This window comes from Pagrus pagrus, assembly GCF_965226575.1.
Source record: "Pagrus pagrus genome assembly, chromosome: 12".
Taxonomy (NCBI): Eukaryota; Metazoa; Chordata; class Actinopteri; order Spariformes; family Sparidae; genus Pagrus; species Pagrus pagrus.
In genome coordinates, this window is record NC_140196.1 from 1,063,109 (window position 1) to 1,080,675 (window position 17,567).

Here is a 17,567-nt window from a genome sequence, read left to right on the forward strand (position 1 = left end):
ACTTAATATTTTAACTCTAGAATGTAACAAGTAGTATATCTCAATAAGGTAATAAACTATGACACAACAATTGTTAAAACCATGATCATTTAATATCTAAATGTATTTATATATTTATATTTTAAATATTTGTCCATTTTAATGTAACTAGTCAATAAATTAAGGGGAAATGTTTCGCCTTGATTTGCATTAATTGACAATTATAATAAGTTTAACGTGTCAAATAGAAATCTTCGTGTTGATAAACAGGCTAAGAGCAAATACTGATGTTCATATATGAGACTTGACCTGTAACCCTGATTTAAAACAGTGATCACATTCACAAATTAACATTCACATTAAACAGACTCTTTGGTGGATTAAGAGACTTACTGCTGTGAACTGTCAGCGTCGTGCCAGATCCAAAAATCAGTTTGTTGGCTCCATAATTCACACAGTGTCACACTTCAGAGCAAATACACTGAGGAACACTATCTCTTCACTTCAGACCTTGAACGCCCCGTTAACCTCTGAACTTCATTAAGGTAAATAGAAACACAATGAAATGTGATCTTGTGCAGATCAAGCGGTTGATTTAACAGTGTGATTAGTGCTCAGCTGTGCTGTGGAGAGCTCACAATAAAAGGTCACTCAACAACTCTGTTGTGTTAAACAACACAATGCTACAGATGGTTCATGTTAAAGCCGCACTCTTACTTCAGAAATGTCAGATTTTAGAAACAGTTTCACTCACTGTCGGTGACGATGAGTTTGATTCCTGATCCAAACTGGAGCTTTTGATAACCAGCATCAGTCACACAGTTCAGGAGGGCTGATCAATAACTCAGATCCTTCCTCGTAAGTTCTTAAGGGTTCAAAAACTTTCACAAATCCAAGTTTATTGACAAAATATAGGCACTCATGAAAACTTTGGAGCCAACGTAAATTCTTAAATTTGTATGGTACTATCCCGATATTATTTTTATATCGGGATAGTACCATACAAATTTAGGAATAACTAAGTGATTCCCGTGATATAACTACATAAGACACAAAATAATTCAGCCGTCAGTTAAAAGGGAAACTAGGTTTCTTTTTAACCGCAGACGAGTTTATATTTATCAATATTTTACTCACTGTCGTAGACGATGAGTTTGATTCCGGATCCAAACTGGAGTTTCTGGAGACCAGTTCCAGTCACACAGTTCAGGAAGGCTGATCAATAACTCCTCACAAACTCTGAAGGTGTTAATGACTCAATTTGTTTTCTCTGGACACATTTTCAGTTTTGACTAATATGGATCTTATTAGACACGAAGACTTCAATTAAATAACTAATTAACTGTTATGAGGTTAGAAACATGGAGCGTGTGCTAACGAGACGAAGGTTAACTGAATCTTACTGCAGTGTTTTAACATCAGTGTTATTCTATTTAAACTGCCAGTACGTTTTTCCATTAATTAGCTGATTGTCTTGTTCATGTGTCACATATCAAAACATGTCACATAAATCACACGTCAATGTCACATGTTTTTTTTTTACATGCAATTAGTAATTTTCACATGTGAACAAAAATTTAGTGAAAATAAAATAATCTCATGTCAGCTGGCATTTTGACAAATGATTTGTTTTTTTAAGAAGAAGAAATTTACATTTTTGTTTGTAAATTACATATATTCATACGCAATGTGCATTTTTCCGCATGTGGAAATGTTACTTAGTGATTGATTTGGTTATTTTCTGGTTGCTGAATAGAAAATCTTACTATTTTGTATTTTCAGCTCAGTTCCTCGTCCAAACATCAGCCTTCCTGTCCCGTCATTCACACACTGACATACGTTACAACACAAATCCACAGCGCAGATATAGATTTGAATTTTGACATTTTTAAAGAACAAAAAACAGAAATTTTGATTTCTTTGGTTATGTTTGAGTCTGATTCATATTTGGAAATGTAATAGTTTCCTATTACTCCATTGACACTGTATATTAGTTAACGTTCACGTTAGTGTTGATGGACCTTTGAGGAAATAACTTTACAAAAGTTCCTCCAACAATGAATATTTTGTTCTTAACAATGTAGAAGAACAAAGAGCTAAATTGTACATATATGTTTATTCACTGTTGGTTTCCTTGTCTTCAAAATATAGTGGTAATAAACAGTTTCACTCACTGTCGTGGACGATGAGTTTAATGCCTGATCCAAACTGGAGTTTTTGGTAACTGCTTGTTGTCACACAGTTCAGGAAGGCTGATCAAAAACTCACCTCAACTTCAGTGTTTACTTAAATTTTCTTTTTGCACGTTTTTAGTCTTTCTCAGGTACTATCGGATGAAAACTTTGTCGTTTGTTTGATTCATGTTTGAATTTTATTTTCCCAAAATAGAAATTCATGAGAAACTCATCACAACACACATTAAATGTGAAATCTGTTATGTCTGGATAGCTTTTCAGATCACAGTAACGTGGTTTCAGTCAAATGCGATTATTATGAAATGCAACATTTTTTTTCAGACACTGAGCAATGACCCAGCCCACAGTATTTTAAAACAGCAGTGTGTCCTGGATCAATCTGATCTACTGCGAATTCTGATCGTACACAACCAAAACAAGTTTTGAGGGAAACGAGAAAAGACGCCGGATAAATGGAGCCAATAAACCGTCAAATAAACTGATAAACATTGAAGCGCATGCCAGATATTGTACAACGCCTACATGAGTATTATGAAGAGAGTTTGAGAGTGAAAACAGTTGTGTCTGTCGTATGAAATCCAAGTAAAGTGAAAACAGATGGAAAGAATCCATTTTGTAAATAAAAATTAAAGATTTGACTCACTGGTTTCAATAATTAATCTGGTTCCTCTTCCAAAGGAGAGTTTTCTGAGTCCAGACTCAGTCACACAGCACTCGACCACAAACCAAAAACTCTAACGTTAACCTTCATAGCGTCTTGAAGCAGTTTTTCAGTGACCTTAATGATCAGATATGAAAAGTATTTATGTTGTTGAACTGTTAATCGAGAGATGTATGTTTAATCCAAACTTTAAATAATCTCAGGTAGATTTTAACGTCTCATTTCATTCTCGAGACAAAACATTTACAGCAACAAAATTAAGTGATAAACTATGAAGTGAAGTAATTTGATTACTCTCCATAGAATTTTTTAAGAAGAGATGTTCTTACTGTTTTGTACAGACAGGGTCGTCCCGCTGCCAAAGAGAAGTTTTGTTCCCCCGAGATTCACACAGCAACAACAGGATGAACAAAAACTGACCTCAGCTGATTTTAAAGCTCACAGTTGATTAAAACGTGAATTTACTGCCGATAGTGAAGATTTTTTTAAAGAAATGAACCAGATTACACCTGGTATAAAATCCATAACACAAAATAATGTGGAATATTTTGTGTGTGCCAGTTTTTGACGCTACATTTATATCATCTTCTCCTTTCACCTAATTCCAAGCAAGTATGTCATTATTTATGACATCGATAACAATATCGACATCAACGTGTTCAAGACTTGTGTCTTGTAATCATAAACATGTAATAATGGTCAATATCAAACTATTAGAAGACAAAAAGAGTTATTTGTATTCAGTGCAGTTGAAGCTATCATGTTATTTGGATAACTGGTCTCACAGTCCTCAGGAAAACTCTCACTGAGTTTGAATCTAATCTAATCTAGATCTCAATTTTGGACATTCGGGGGGTAAATTAGCACGTTTCTGTTCTTAGCGTACATGGAACTGACAAAAATCTTCAGAATGAGACTGTGACAAAATTCTGTATTGTGAGTTAGAATTAGACAGTAGATCAATAATCAATCTGTTGATGATAGTATGAATTAAAAACTTACTGGACTCGACAGTCAGTTTGGTGCCAGAACCAAAGAAGATCTTATTAACAGAGCCGGAGCCAGTCACACCGTGACAGAAACAACCACACAAACACCGACACTGATCTCAGCTCAGCTATAATTCATGAGAAGCGCTACAGCAGCACTGCTATCAACAATAAATCCCTTTTTTTGTTTCCATCAGTGTCAGCAGATTTTTCAATGTGGAAATAAAGTTTATTGTTATGAGAAATGAGAATATGACAAAAATGTAAAGTGTTTGAAAAAGAGTGGAGAGTGTCTCAGATAACTTTCCTTTTGATTTTGAAGTTTGAAATATTAATAAGATCCACTGACTCTCTCTTCTATTGAGCCCTTAGAGATTCAGGGTCTAATTTTCACAAGAAAACAAAAAGTTCATCTATTGTAAGTTTATCTGTCTGTACTTCAAGTAAAAACTATTTTTCCTTACTTGTTTCTATGCGTAGAGTTGTTCCAGTGCTGAAGAGGAGCTTCACTCCGGCATTCACACACTGGAAACAGACTCAACAAAAACCACTGGCACCTTTCTTAAAGCATGATTAAGAAACCGCCATAGATAAATAAATCATTAGGGTGGAACTGAAAATATTTTAAAGCTAGACAACAACTTGTGTAACATTTTAAGTATTGTGAAATTCTAAGATAAAACATTTCAGATATTCATTGTTATGAGCATTAATGGGCAAATAGAAATATGTTCCACAGTTTGATATATAAATGATTATTAAATAGTGCCTTCAGTTAAACATGGATATTGACTTACTTGAGGCAACAATCAGTTTTGTTCCAGCACCAAAGATGAGTTTGTAAAGGCCAGAGTCAGTCACACACTCAGACACTCTGATACATTAAATACTGACATCACTGAAATAAGACAGCTCAGTAATGATGATGAAGTTCAGCAAATTTATGCTTTTTAAAGCAAGAACAAGTTAAATGTGCTGTTTTGCACAAACTGTGTAACGTACTGTGGTTTTGTATTTTACTGCATTAGTTTTCTAGAACAAGTTAATCAGCTCACTGTGTTCTGGCTTTTTGTAGAGCAACTGCATGTTCTCTCATTACTAGATAAACAAATCCTCTTCTGTAATTATTTAACATTTGTCAGTCATATAAATACTGTGATGAATCGTATATCAGGTATTGCTTGGGTTTTTGAAAATGAATATATTGATGAGTGTAATTCAGGCTCAGCGATCAAAAATAATGTGATTCATTTTTAACTGGATTTGTCTTTGAACTGCTGGTTTTGTGTGTTGCAGGTAATATTGTCAAGCTTTAAGTTACATTTAAATATTCACTGTGCATTACAGGTTGTAGGTTGTGTAATTGGGTAATATGTATTTGAGGAAACAAGCAGTCATTAATGTTTACTTCAATACTGTAAAGGTTAGTTCGATATTGTTATCATATATTCAGTTATTTCAATAGTTAGGAAGCAAATCTGAAGTTCTTAACGCTCTGTTTACGTCTACATTAAATGTGCATTTAGAGATTTCTTGGAGCATTTAAGTTGAAGGTATAGAACAGCTGAAAAACGTCAGTTCAGAATGAAAGATGAGATTTAAAAAATCCATATAAATGAATGAAGTAACTTACTCGATTCAACTTTCAGTTTTGTGCCAGAACCAAAGATGATCTTCTGCCTATTATCATTCACACAGTAAGTAATCCAGTGACATAAATCACAAGTCACTTAGTCTGAAAACAATTTCTGATAACAGCTGCACTTTTACTGACAGACTGTTGACAACTGTATGGATACAGGGTTAATTAGGTTAAACAAATCTATTAATCTGAAATAAAACATTCTGAATTATTTTGAGTTTGGAATGAATGGATTGTACTGAAGTGATTAAAAATTAAAAATGTGTACTCATATGAGTCTGTATGAAAATCTCCTTTGATCACAGATGGGCTTATTTACCACGTTATTGACATCATGGATGTTGGATAAGATGAATAATTTTTTGTTAGCTTTTATGTTTTTCTCCATTTTGTTTTTAACTCTGTAAAAAGCCTAACCTGATTAAGTAAGAACATGTTAAATATAACACGGTTTACTAATAAACTAGCAGCACTTACTGGACTCAACAGTCAGCATGATTCCTTTGCCAAAGATGAATTTCCAGTTTGCAGTCCCACATCGTTACAGTCTTTAACAACAACTATTGTGAAACCCTCACAGAAACAAATTCAATCACATCGTCTACAAACAGTTTAACTTTTGAACTCTTCTAGCTGAAGGTTTGGTTTGTTAGTGAAAACACCATCAAAATTCTTCGTCAAAATATATTAATTGCATTTATTGCAACATTATTAACTTTGGTGGCAGATATTTTTGAACATGTTGAATTTTTTTAAACTTAAAGATGGCTGATAACTGTTAGTCACTGTTTCATTTGTTTCCAGTGATAACAGGTCTTTATCTTAAACTTGTCTGAACTCAGGAGAAACCATGTGATAGCTTGTAAGAACTTTTAATTCTACTTACTAAGTTCTACAGTCAGTTTGGTTCCTTTTCCAAAAATCAGTCTCCAGCTTGATCCTGAGGCAGTCACACAGTGGATCTGACCTGATCAATAACTACAAACTGTTTCCTCATGAAGCTTTAAATCATAAACAGCCTAAACATTTAGAGTCAACACTAAGATCTGAATACATCATATATTATTATTATACATTAAAATCTTACTCATTAGTATTAACTTAGATTCACAACTTTTTTTAATAGAGGCTGACTATTTTCTCATAAGTCACAGTAAACCAAATCAAACTGGATTGATTTGAGTCTATGAAGATTAATTTTTAAAATAGAGAGTTTTGAAATGGTTTGAGCAGCCTCAGATGTCAGACATCTTTGTGATGAGCAATTTTATCAATATCAAAATATATCAATAGACATGATACTATAATGCAACTATTTGCATTTCAGACTCATCAGTCATTTTCCTTTTAATTATTTAAATAGTTGATACTCACTGCTCTCTACTTTTAGTTTGGTCCCTTTTCCAAAACTCAGCCTCCCAAATCCTGAAGAAGCAGTCACACAGTGGATCTACTCTAAACAATAATGACTGTTGCCTCATGCAGATTCTCTTTTTACTAAATAATGATCGATTCTTTTTAGGATCCCTTAAAAGTTATTGGATTTGAGTAGATTGACTGCATATGACTGAATTATTTGAAACAAAATTATAAAATAAAATAAAATATTTCTAAATTACAACAATTACAGCAGTGAAAGGATTTTTTTTACAAAGCTCTGTGTATGTTTGAACTGAAGATGAATCTATTGGGGGATATTTCAACAACTGTAAAACCAGCTGAAAATGTGTAAGATTAGATCGAACATTCGTTCTTACAAATGAACAGAGTTACTTACTTGATTCAATTTCCAGTTTTGTCCCAGAGCCAAAGATTAGCTTTGAATTGGAGTAGCCAGTCACACAATACAAAACACAACTACATAAACCCTGAGGATCATGAAATGGACCATGCATTTCCCCATCACAATGCTATTTATATATAAGGAAGAGGGGAAAATATATCCCTAATAATTCTTATGTGGCTTTAAATTAACTCTGCTCATCTTAAGATATTTGTCTCAAATTAATGTAAAGGAATGTGATTTTAGCATGTACTGAAATGTTCAAGCTGTTGGCAGTGTGAATCAAAGCGAAAACATTCAGTTTACAGTTTGTATTTGTTGCAAATCATTAAATAACTTACTTGATTCAACTCTCAGTTGTGTGCCAGAACCAAAGATGAGCTTTGTATTTCCAAAAGAAGTCACACAATGAGGAACCAAAGTGCATAAACCCAAAGACCAATGACATTAAGTACTTCTTCGCGAAACTACTAGATTCAAATTTTAAAGAAGGTGATATGCAAGTAATCCAGGTAATAGTATTTGGCAAATAATATAGCCCTAATGATCCTTACGTGGCTTACAGGGAAATTAATTTCACGACGAGAACAGCTACATCACACAAAACATCTAAAGTGCCGCAATAAATGTGTGTACAAAAAAATACACAAAAGTTTCAAATGGACCAATTACAAGGATGGAATAGAGTGTACATGTTCGCTTTCTGTCTAACACACACACTAAAGCTGTGTCTAGAGATTTCTTTAAAGTATGTAAGGTAATTATGTAGGATAGCCAAAAAATGCCTAATTCAGACAGTTCGATCAAATAAAATTCATTATAAATGAATGAAGTAACTTACTCGATTCAACTTTCAGTTTTGTGCCAGAACCAAAGATGATCTTCTGGCCATAATTATTCACACAGTGAGAAATCCAATGACATTAATCTCAAGTCTCTGATGAGCAGACATTCTGTGGCATCAAACAAAAACGGGCCATCAAACCAACAGTAAAGCAGCATAAATACTGTATTTTACATCTACTATTATTTTGTGTGTCGTTAGAAAGTCACTCAGAGCGAGTCTGTGAGAAGTATTGAAGGAATATTGCAAAACAAGTTCTCTCATTACAAATAATAAAACATCCACTGTTTAAAAATGTATCATACTAATTTTTAATGCTGTGTGACTCTAGTTAAAATGTGAAATCAGTGTGTCCTGCTGACATGTACTTTACTCTGTTCTTTACTGATGTTTCAGAGTGAATAAAGTAAGGTGTCATTACAGCTAAATTGTTCAGCATGCACAGTAATAATATGTTTAAGAATATTTAGTGCATGGCACAATATTTGTTACTGTAGTGGATCTTTGTGTGTACATTAAGTTTAACTTTTAATTCGCTGCACAATCAAAACAAACAGAAGACTAATAATGCAGGGGGTTAATGTTATTGGGGAAAGGACAGGCTAAAGCAGATATTTGTGCTGTCATGGGTTGAATATTCATTTACATTATATTCATTTACATTTTGGATCCATAAACTGGAGATCGTTTGCAACAACAATAAATAAAACTTACTGTCTCCCCAACCAGTTTGATGCCATTTCAAAAAAATATTTTCCAGTTTGCTGTTCCAGTCACACAGTGTTCATTTTGTCAACAAAAAACCCTGCAGCTTAAAGAACCTAACGGTAACAAATATAATCACATTGTCTCCAAACTGTGATACTTTTACTGACTATTGATAACAGTATGGATACAGGGTTTTTTCAGGTTAAATAAATGTATCAATCTGATTTGAAATAATCTGAATTCTTTTGAGACAGCAGACTGTTAAGGTACCGTGATTTTTTCCATAATCACATTAATTATGAATAAAGCTTTTTAAGCAATGGCAAAAATGAACATCATAACAGATGTGTTAATAACGCTTGGAAATTATTATTCTTTAATACTCACTGCTTTCTACTTTTAGTTTGGTCCCTTTTCCAAAAATCAGCCTCCTGTTTCCTCCAGTAGTCACACAGTGGATCTGATCTGAACAATAACTACATGTTCTATTATATAATCAAACTAATAACAAATACTGAGAAATGGCTTTTAAAAAGTGTTGCTTTAAAACTCCAAATGATCACAAAAGAGTGTGTGTGTCTTTATACCATATTGCTCCTGTCCCAGTAGTCTCACCAATTTTTGGGAAATGACATAAAACTGGCTCATTTTAGCTGTATGTCGATGCAACTCCAGATATACAGTTGTTATTAATATTAAATAAGACATAATATGTTTATATTTATATTTATTTGTACTTACTGGAGCCAACTGTCAGTTTAATGCCGGATCCAAAGATGACTTTAGATGCTCCAGAGTATGTCACACTCTGGGAAATACAGCCACATAAACCCAGACATGTACGACTGAAGTTACTGTGTATTATTGTTTGTATTATTTATATGAATTCTGAATAACCCTGAAAACCTAGATACATTTACATGATGTAATACATGTAATCATACAACTAAAACATTTACATATGAAGAACTGTGCTCACATCTTATTTTAACCATTTTATCATTGATAATATGTTTAAATCGATATAAAGCCATTTAAAGGACATTTGTGATGTGTAATTTTGAGCTATATGAAGAAAATAGAAGTGAACTGTAATGATATTTAGCTGTCATGATAATAATAGCCATACATGGTTTACTTTGCATTGTGTCAATACCATAAATAAATATGAAATTACAACAACACAGATTAATGCCTTTTGTACATTAAAATATAGATGACGTTTTATACTCACAGTTCACCACAGTCAGTTTAATTCCTTCTCCAAGCTTTATTTGTTTAAATGGTAAATTAATGGTATTAAGTAGTAAAACTTTTTCTGACATTAATAAATGGTTTCTGTACTGCCTCCTGTGATTTATCTTGTTTGTTTTAAATGTGTAGTTTTACCCTGCAGTGGACATTTGACTAATTTAGACTGCAAATTAAAAAAGGAGATATTTGTACTTACTGGAGCCAACTGTCAGTTTAATACCAGAGCCAAAGATGAGTTTAGTAACTCCAGAGCCAGTCACACTCTGAGAAATCCGGCAACAGAAACCCAGAGGGACCAGTAGGTTTATTTAAGTGAACTCAAAGAACTGAGTAAACTGAGTCTAAATAACTTGAATGGGGATAAAACATAAAAATAACAAGTATAAGGAAAGTGCTACACAGAGATGTGTACATTTTTTTATTCTAAGGTCTGCTCTTTCCTCACAAATGATTAACACACTTTTTTAAATTGTTAATCACATATGCCCTCTGAAGTCAATGAAAAAGCCATTACACAAGGTGGAGAAGTTATAGTGGTTAGTAAGTTCACATTCAGTAATTGATTGAATATTTTCTGTTATATACATACAGCATGTGTCTGCCCTGTCTGGTTTAGATTTCAGTTTGGGTTCGGACTTCCATTGTTTTCAATTCTTCCAATTACGAATGTCAGATTTATGTTTATCAAAAAGAGTCTTATTTTATTGTGATATTATTCTAATTCTGATACCAACAGGTAACAGAAGTATGTTCACTGAGCTTTGTGTTTGTTGAGCTGCTTAAGTTAATTAATATTTTGCATTCTGTCAAAAAATGTGATCTTTACCTTAAATGTGATTAATAAATAAATATGCGACTAAAAGCGTGAAATTATGACAATACTCACTGGCCACTACAGTTAGTTGGACTCCTTCCCCAAAAAATATTTTCCAGGCTGCAGCCCCAGAACCAGTCACACAATGTTTCTGCTCAGACCAATAACTGATTTGCCACAAAACAGACATTGATTTTAGACATAATTGGCTGTTCCGTAGGGGTTTATATGTGCCAGTGGATGAATAGACTAATCTCAAAAATTAGTTTGGAGAGCAATTGATTAAAAAAAGGTCACGACTGAATATCAAGCCCTCAACCATGATGTTCTCAAAAATTGATTATAGATGCCAAAGTACATAACCGCTATAATCGTCATCTGATCACCTTAAAAAGTTACACAACGTGTCGTGGACAATTATTGTATCATCAACATATATCATGAAATTGTGCGGCCATGATATTTTTTTAGCTATTGCTGATTTTATTTCAACTCTTCAGAAGTACCTAACTACTAATACTGACGCATGAACAGCTAACAACATGTTAATTTTATCTAATGATGATGCATATTCTTGATACTCACTAGTTTCTACAGTTAGTTTGATTCCTTCTCCAAAAATGAGCTTCCAGTTTCCTCCAGTAGTCACACAGTGGAACTGATATGAACAATAACTACATGACTGCTGCTGCTTCAATCGACACTAATTACACCAGTTACTAATGACTAACTGAGTTGATTAATAAACAAGATGTAATGGCAGTAAACATATTTTGCATGAGGCAGGCTCAGAGCCAGAATGTGTAATAAGGCAGCGCATCAGTTTTTTTCACATTTGTAAGAATATAATATCAGAACTTGTCATTTTTCATATTTACAGCCATAAATTTGCGTTACTTTGAGTTGTGTCAATACTAAATCATATCTTGGTATAAATAAATAAAATGCATATTGATATATGAATTGATGATACTCACTGGTTTCTATAGTTAGTTTGATTCCTTCTCCAAACATCAGTTTGAAGTTTCCAGATCCAGAAGTCACACAGTGGATCTTAGCTCAACAATAACCACATGGACTGAAACTGCTTAAATCTGCTTCATCAACAACAACTAATACAGCAAGTCCGCACAAAATCAATAAATAATCATCGCAGTCAAATTAGAGGTAAAAAGGGTTACAAACTTGTACTATATACTTATATATATACTTGTACTACATGAACAATTTATTAAGTTTCATAGAACAAGGAAACCTAAAGTTGTTGAGTAAAAAAAAAATGTTCTGGCACAACTTTGAGTAAAACTGTCTCATTTAAGTCCATTAAGATTTTGTATTTGTTTCAAAACAAAATTAGCCTTTTAATCTTTTTGTTTCCTTTTTGTCAGATGAATTACACTCAAACTACGATTGTAGAGAGGTTTAAAGAGTCTGTGACTATAACTGTACAAAAACATACAAAAAGAACAATTAAATCACAATTAAATTAAATTTTTCTGTTTTACGGTGGGTGGTAACCAGCGTAAAAAAAGCGTAAAAAAAAATAATAGATGGCATTCCTGCCATTTATTTTGACAAAGCGAGAACAGAAAGAAATTTAAATGAATTAAGAGGTGATGTATTATTTACGCTATATCGATATTTCATTTTTAAATATTACGATTGCAATACCAGTACATCATGACACTCCTAATCAGATCACGTGTGTGTTATATATAGACAAGGTTCTAATTTATATTTCAGCAGCAAAATGTATAAATTAGCATTTTTAATTCAGGTTTAGTTTGTACAGGAAAAAATCAGATACTGTAACTTACTTGAGCCAACAGTCAGTTTTGTTCCTGAACCAAAGATGAGTTTATCCAAAGAGTTAGTCACACTCTAACAAACACTGCGACATAAACACACCAACAGTTAGCAAGCAGCTGCTGTGTCACCATGTCCAGCTTCATTTGTTATAAATTGTTATCAAGACCAACCATGACTTGGATGGATTGTATTTAAAGATCAACATCAGTAAATACTTGATGACCTGCAGAATAAAATACTAAACAGAGGGGTTTCACTTTGACCAATTAGAAAAGTTATTGACTTAACGGCCTTTAAATCTTTGTCTATAAAACAAAAACATCAAAACGTGCCTTTCTCGATAACTGATTATTGATCAGTGATACTAACAACAAAAGTCTGTTCTTTTATCAATGTCTGAATCCAAGAAACAGAATCACAACATCTGCAAATTATAGACGTTTTCTACAAAACAATTATAAAATAAACTTTTAATAATTGATTTCTTTGTATAATGTGGTTGGTCTTTAGAGTTTTTTTTTTAATGATTTGTTACAAACTTACTACTGACAAGATTTTCATCCATGTTAACTCGCGGCAAACAGGATTACATACATGAAATAAAAGTCAATGTATCTTTGTCTTTCTTGACTACATTTGTATTTGAATACTCACTGCTCTCAATAGTTAGCTTGATTCCTTTTCCAAAAAAGATTTTCCAGTTTCCAGATGAAGTCACACAGTCACTCTGATCTGAACAATAACTACATCAACTATTTCCTCAGTCAGACACAGGAGTTAGTCAACAAATTATAGGTGATTTATTTTTTAAAAATACTCCAGATTGAATATTAAGTGCAGATACGTGTTTGAGAAGTGATTCAGAATCAATTAAGGATTTTTTTTTTTTAACTTAACATGTTTTAGAAATACTAAGTGAAACTTATTTTACTTTTCTTTAATTCATTGCCAAATGTTAGTGGATACACTATTTTCTCAAGGACCAGGCTGTCATGCATGCATCAAAAATAAACTGAAGTATTTCCAAAGCAAAGAGCAAGTTAAATCATTTGTCAACAGTGACTGATTTATCATCATGGAGACTGAATGTTTGGGGGTTTAACAATTCAGTGCAGGCCTACATGGAATTCAAATATTGGAAGCGTTTTCTGGTTTTGGCAGATAAGGATGTAGAGTGTCTTCTATCTACACTGTTTGACATCTAAATACGGCAGAGATACATTAAAAGTTAAGTTATACTCACTTGAGTCAACAGTCAACTGTATTCCTTCACCAAACAATATTTTTCTGTTTCCTGTCCCAGTCTCACAGTGTTTCTGTCCTCAACAATAACTAATGAGGTTACACTGATCGAAATGATCACATCGTCTGCAAATAGTTTCAGTTTTGGGATTAAATTTGCAATTTGTTTATTCATTATTGTGTAATGTTTCAAATATTTGGTTTTCCTGTAAAAAAAAAAAAAAGAGAGAGAGAAAAAAAAGCCATTCCTTGAAATCAAAATATTGCAGATATCTTTTGTATTACTTTTAGAATTTTTTTCCCAAATAAAACATATTTGGCATCTTTAGAAATTTAAAAGTTTTTATTAGAATAAAAGATATCCTAATGTAAAACCAATCAATGCTGGAACAAGCAACCTGAGTTTGAAGCCAATTAGTCATGGAATCCAAACTATCATATATCATTGCTGTCAAGTAACATTGAATTTTTTTTTTCTTAATTGTTAGATGAGTTGAATGATGGCATGCTCCCTCATGGTATAAGACAATTTCAGCCACTTACATTCCTGTTACATAACAATAAAAATACTCACCCAGCTCAAATCATGCTCTTTTAGCCAGGCGTTGACCTTTTTTGAAGATACCCTAATCCTAGATTTCTGAAAGTTAGTTGAATGTATGAAGGATACATTTTTAGTGCCACACTCAATGATTTAAATAACTATCAATAAAAACATTATGCTCAAATATTAGGGAACTGATTTTAACTGATATTTACATTTTTAGGCAGCAAAACATGTTCAATAACTTAATGGAACAGCAGATCTGGTAGAAGGGAGAATCATTAAAAATGTTATTCTTAATACTCACTGCTTTGTACAGTTAGTTTGGTTCCTTCTCCAAAAACTATTTTGTAGTTTCCAGTAACTGTCACACAGTGGATGTGATCTGAACAATAACTACATGACCTACATCCTTCTGAACATACACTGATTAAAGATTAAAGATGAAAGATAGCTAAAACAGTCACAGCAAACTTGTATTTGGCTTGATGGTCTATAATTCTTCAATTTTAATATGGGGCAAAATATTTTTTTTAAATCAACACAAGAAATCTGGAATATTTCCATCAAGGAAAACCAAATATGTGAAACTTTTAAGAACAATGTTTTGTCTTTATCAGAAAATGTATAACAGATGAAAACCAAATAGCGAAATTAATCTAAAAACTAGATTTGTTCGCAGACGTTGTGGTTATTCTCATCAGTGTGACCTCTGTACTTATTGTTGATTGAACTTATTTGAACAGACAAATGACCAAAATCTGAGGTTTTTACTCAGCAGCATTAATATACCTACATTGGCTGTAAATAACTGAATGACTGATTTTTGAAATAAAACAAGACTGACTGGACTTACTGGCTTCAATGTTCAGTTTGATCCCCGACCCAAAGATGAGCGTGTAAGTTCCAGTGTTCACACAACACAAAACTCTTTGACATAAACTCTGCTTCACCTCAACAGTGACACAGCTCACAGTGAACTCAAGAAACTTATTCTTATTTCTTATTACTCTTATTCCTAAAAGGAAATTAACGGATGTCAGCGTGAACTTACCTGTGTGTTTAAAAAATCTGTTCATCATGAATATAGCTGTGGTTTTAGTCTAAGCCCTGTGATTAAGATGGATTACTTTTTCTCCTACATTTGAAAAAGTACATAAGTCAGTGTGTGGTAAATCAGTGTAAGTCTTGTATGTTAACAGGATAAGTTTAACTCATAAAAGTTAAAGTTACTGTTCATTAGTTGGTTTCATTCATTTTGTTGATTTGTAGTTAGTTCATTTAATTTACCACCACACCTGTAGAAAGAGGTAAAAACATTAAACATGTTTCTCTCACAACAAAAAGAGAAGATGTATTAGCTTTATTTAAAGATTGAAAGATTTGCTCCTCGTCTGCATGAGCAGAACTGATGTTTGAAGAAACAGTGATGGATTTATCACAACTTCTGCAAACTGTATTGTCTTTACAGATACGGGTGGCTGCATGTGTCTATAGGCGGTGAGGAAAAAGTTGTTTTGGACAATGATGAGTGTGTGAATAATTTTGTGTATTTGAAATGAACTCCATGTGTTATTTCAGTTTTATAACCACTCTACAAGCAAGTTTTTAAGTCAGGATTCAAGGATTAGTTTGTAACTGAAAGCTCAGTTAAATCAATAAAAAGTCATGTTCAGTTCTGGAATAGAGCAGATCTACATTATGTGGGATTGATTTTAGATAGTTTAGATGAGTTGACTCACGTGTCTCCACAGTCAGTTTGATTCCAGCTCCAAACGTCATTCTCTGAGCATTTGTCCCACAGTACGAACTGCCAGGATAATAACCCTCAGAGCTCGATCATAGTCCTAAATAAGTTTTTATTTTAACAAGGTGCTAGAATTGAAAAACTACTTTTGTTTTCAGTTCACGTTTCACATTTTCTGCAGTTGATTTACCCATTACTATCTTCTAAAATGTATTTGTAATTGTCTACAATGAAAGTTGTAGACAAATATTGCATTCATTATTACATGCCTGTAAAAATAATAGAACATCAACTTTTTTGGGAACTAAGCAAAATAAAAACTAGATTTCAGTTTGTCCCTTTCTGCAGAAATCCTGAGAAATTAGTTATTTGAAATTTTCTTTAACTGACCAAAAAATATTATTTTTTTAATTTTGATTTTTAAGGTTAAACTTCCAAACATTATTTTATATTTAGCTTTCCATTTATGTTAGTCTGTTGTTTGAAAATCAAACGTTAAAGTAATATGTTGCTTCAGTATCAAGTCTCTATATGTTGATGAAAATCTATGTAACAATAATTTGAAACCGAGCTTGTCAACTTTAATTTGGAGCTTTTAACAATTTCGCAATCAGATTGTCACCAAAGCATTGAAAGAAATTTACTTACTGACATAAACATGAAGTTTGGTGCCGCTTCCAAAGAAAATCTTGTTTCCATTCACACAGTTTGAGACGTCAGCACACAAACCTCAGCAAACAGCACACTTCAGCTAAATCTAACTCAACTATAGAGTGAAAACACATGATGAGTTTATGTTATGTGAGCTTCATTTTTTGGTTCAGTTGATAATTTTGGTTCAAATTTTGTTTGCGCTGCATCTTGTTGGACATACTGGGGAAATAACTGGAAATTCTTTACTCTTCATGTCAACAAATTTGAAAACAGTATCTCCAAAACCTCAAAGAAAGAGTGGAGCTAAGGGTAAGGAATTGAAGTCAGTCAGTGATTGGAGATAAAGTATGACCTGCAGACTATTGAGCTCTTGCGAAATCCACCCTGAATATCCAAAGTACATTCAGTAAAGTTTCAGCTCATTTTCAGACTTTACATGAACTTACGTGACTGAAGGTTCAGCCTGATTCCTCGGCCGAACAGCACCTTATTCCCCACAGTCACACAGTGTTTGTCAGCCTGATAAAAACCCTCAAACACGACAGACTGAGACTGAACCAGTGCAGGTTTCATTTAAATGACAGACACTGAACTGAATCAGCAGGCAAACTTAGAAAAATCCAATTAAACGTCTGCTAACGTCAAATAAATGTGCCTGTAAATTGTTTTTATGAATTAGAAAATCTCTTTTTATTTTGTTTT

At 33.1% G+C, this 17,567-nt stretch overlaps 1 protein-coding gene across 3 annotated transcripts in view; it reads right to left on the reverse strand.

The window, feature by feature from the left end:
- Positions 1–17,567, reverse strand: part of LOC311266536 (M1-specific T cell receptor alpha chain-like) — a 45,645-nt gene that overhangs the window by 9,078 nt on the left and 19,000 nt on the right. Inside the window, exon 1 of one of the 3 annotated variants that reach the window (XM_084368952.1) lies at positions 16,207–16,254. The exons of the other annotated variants lie outside the window; for them this stretch is intronic. Coding sequence (XP_084225078.1) covers positions 16,207–16,246 — 40 coding nt within the window. The 5' untranslated portion in view covers positions 16,247–16,254. Of the gene's footprint in view, positions 1–16,206; positions 16,255–17,567 lie in introns of those variants that run through there. 3 annotated transcript variants of the gene reach the window in all.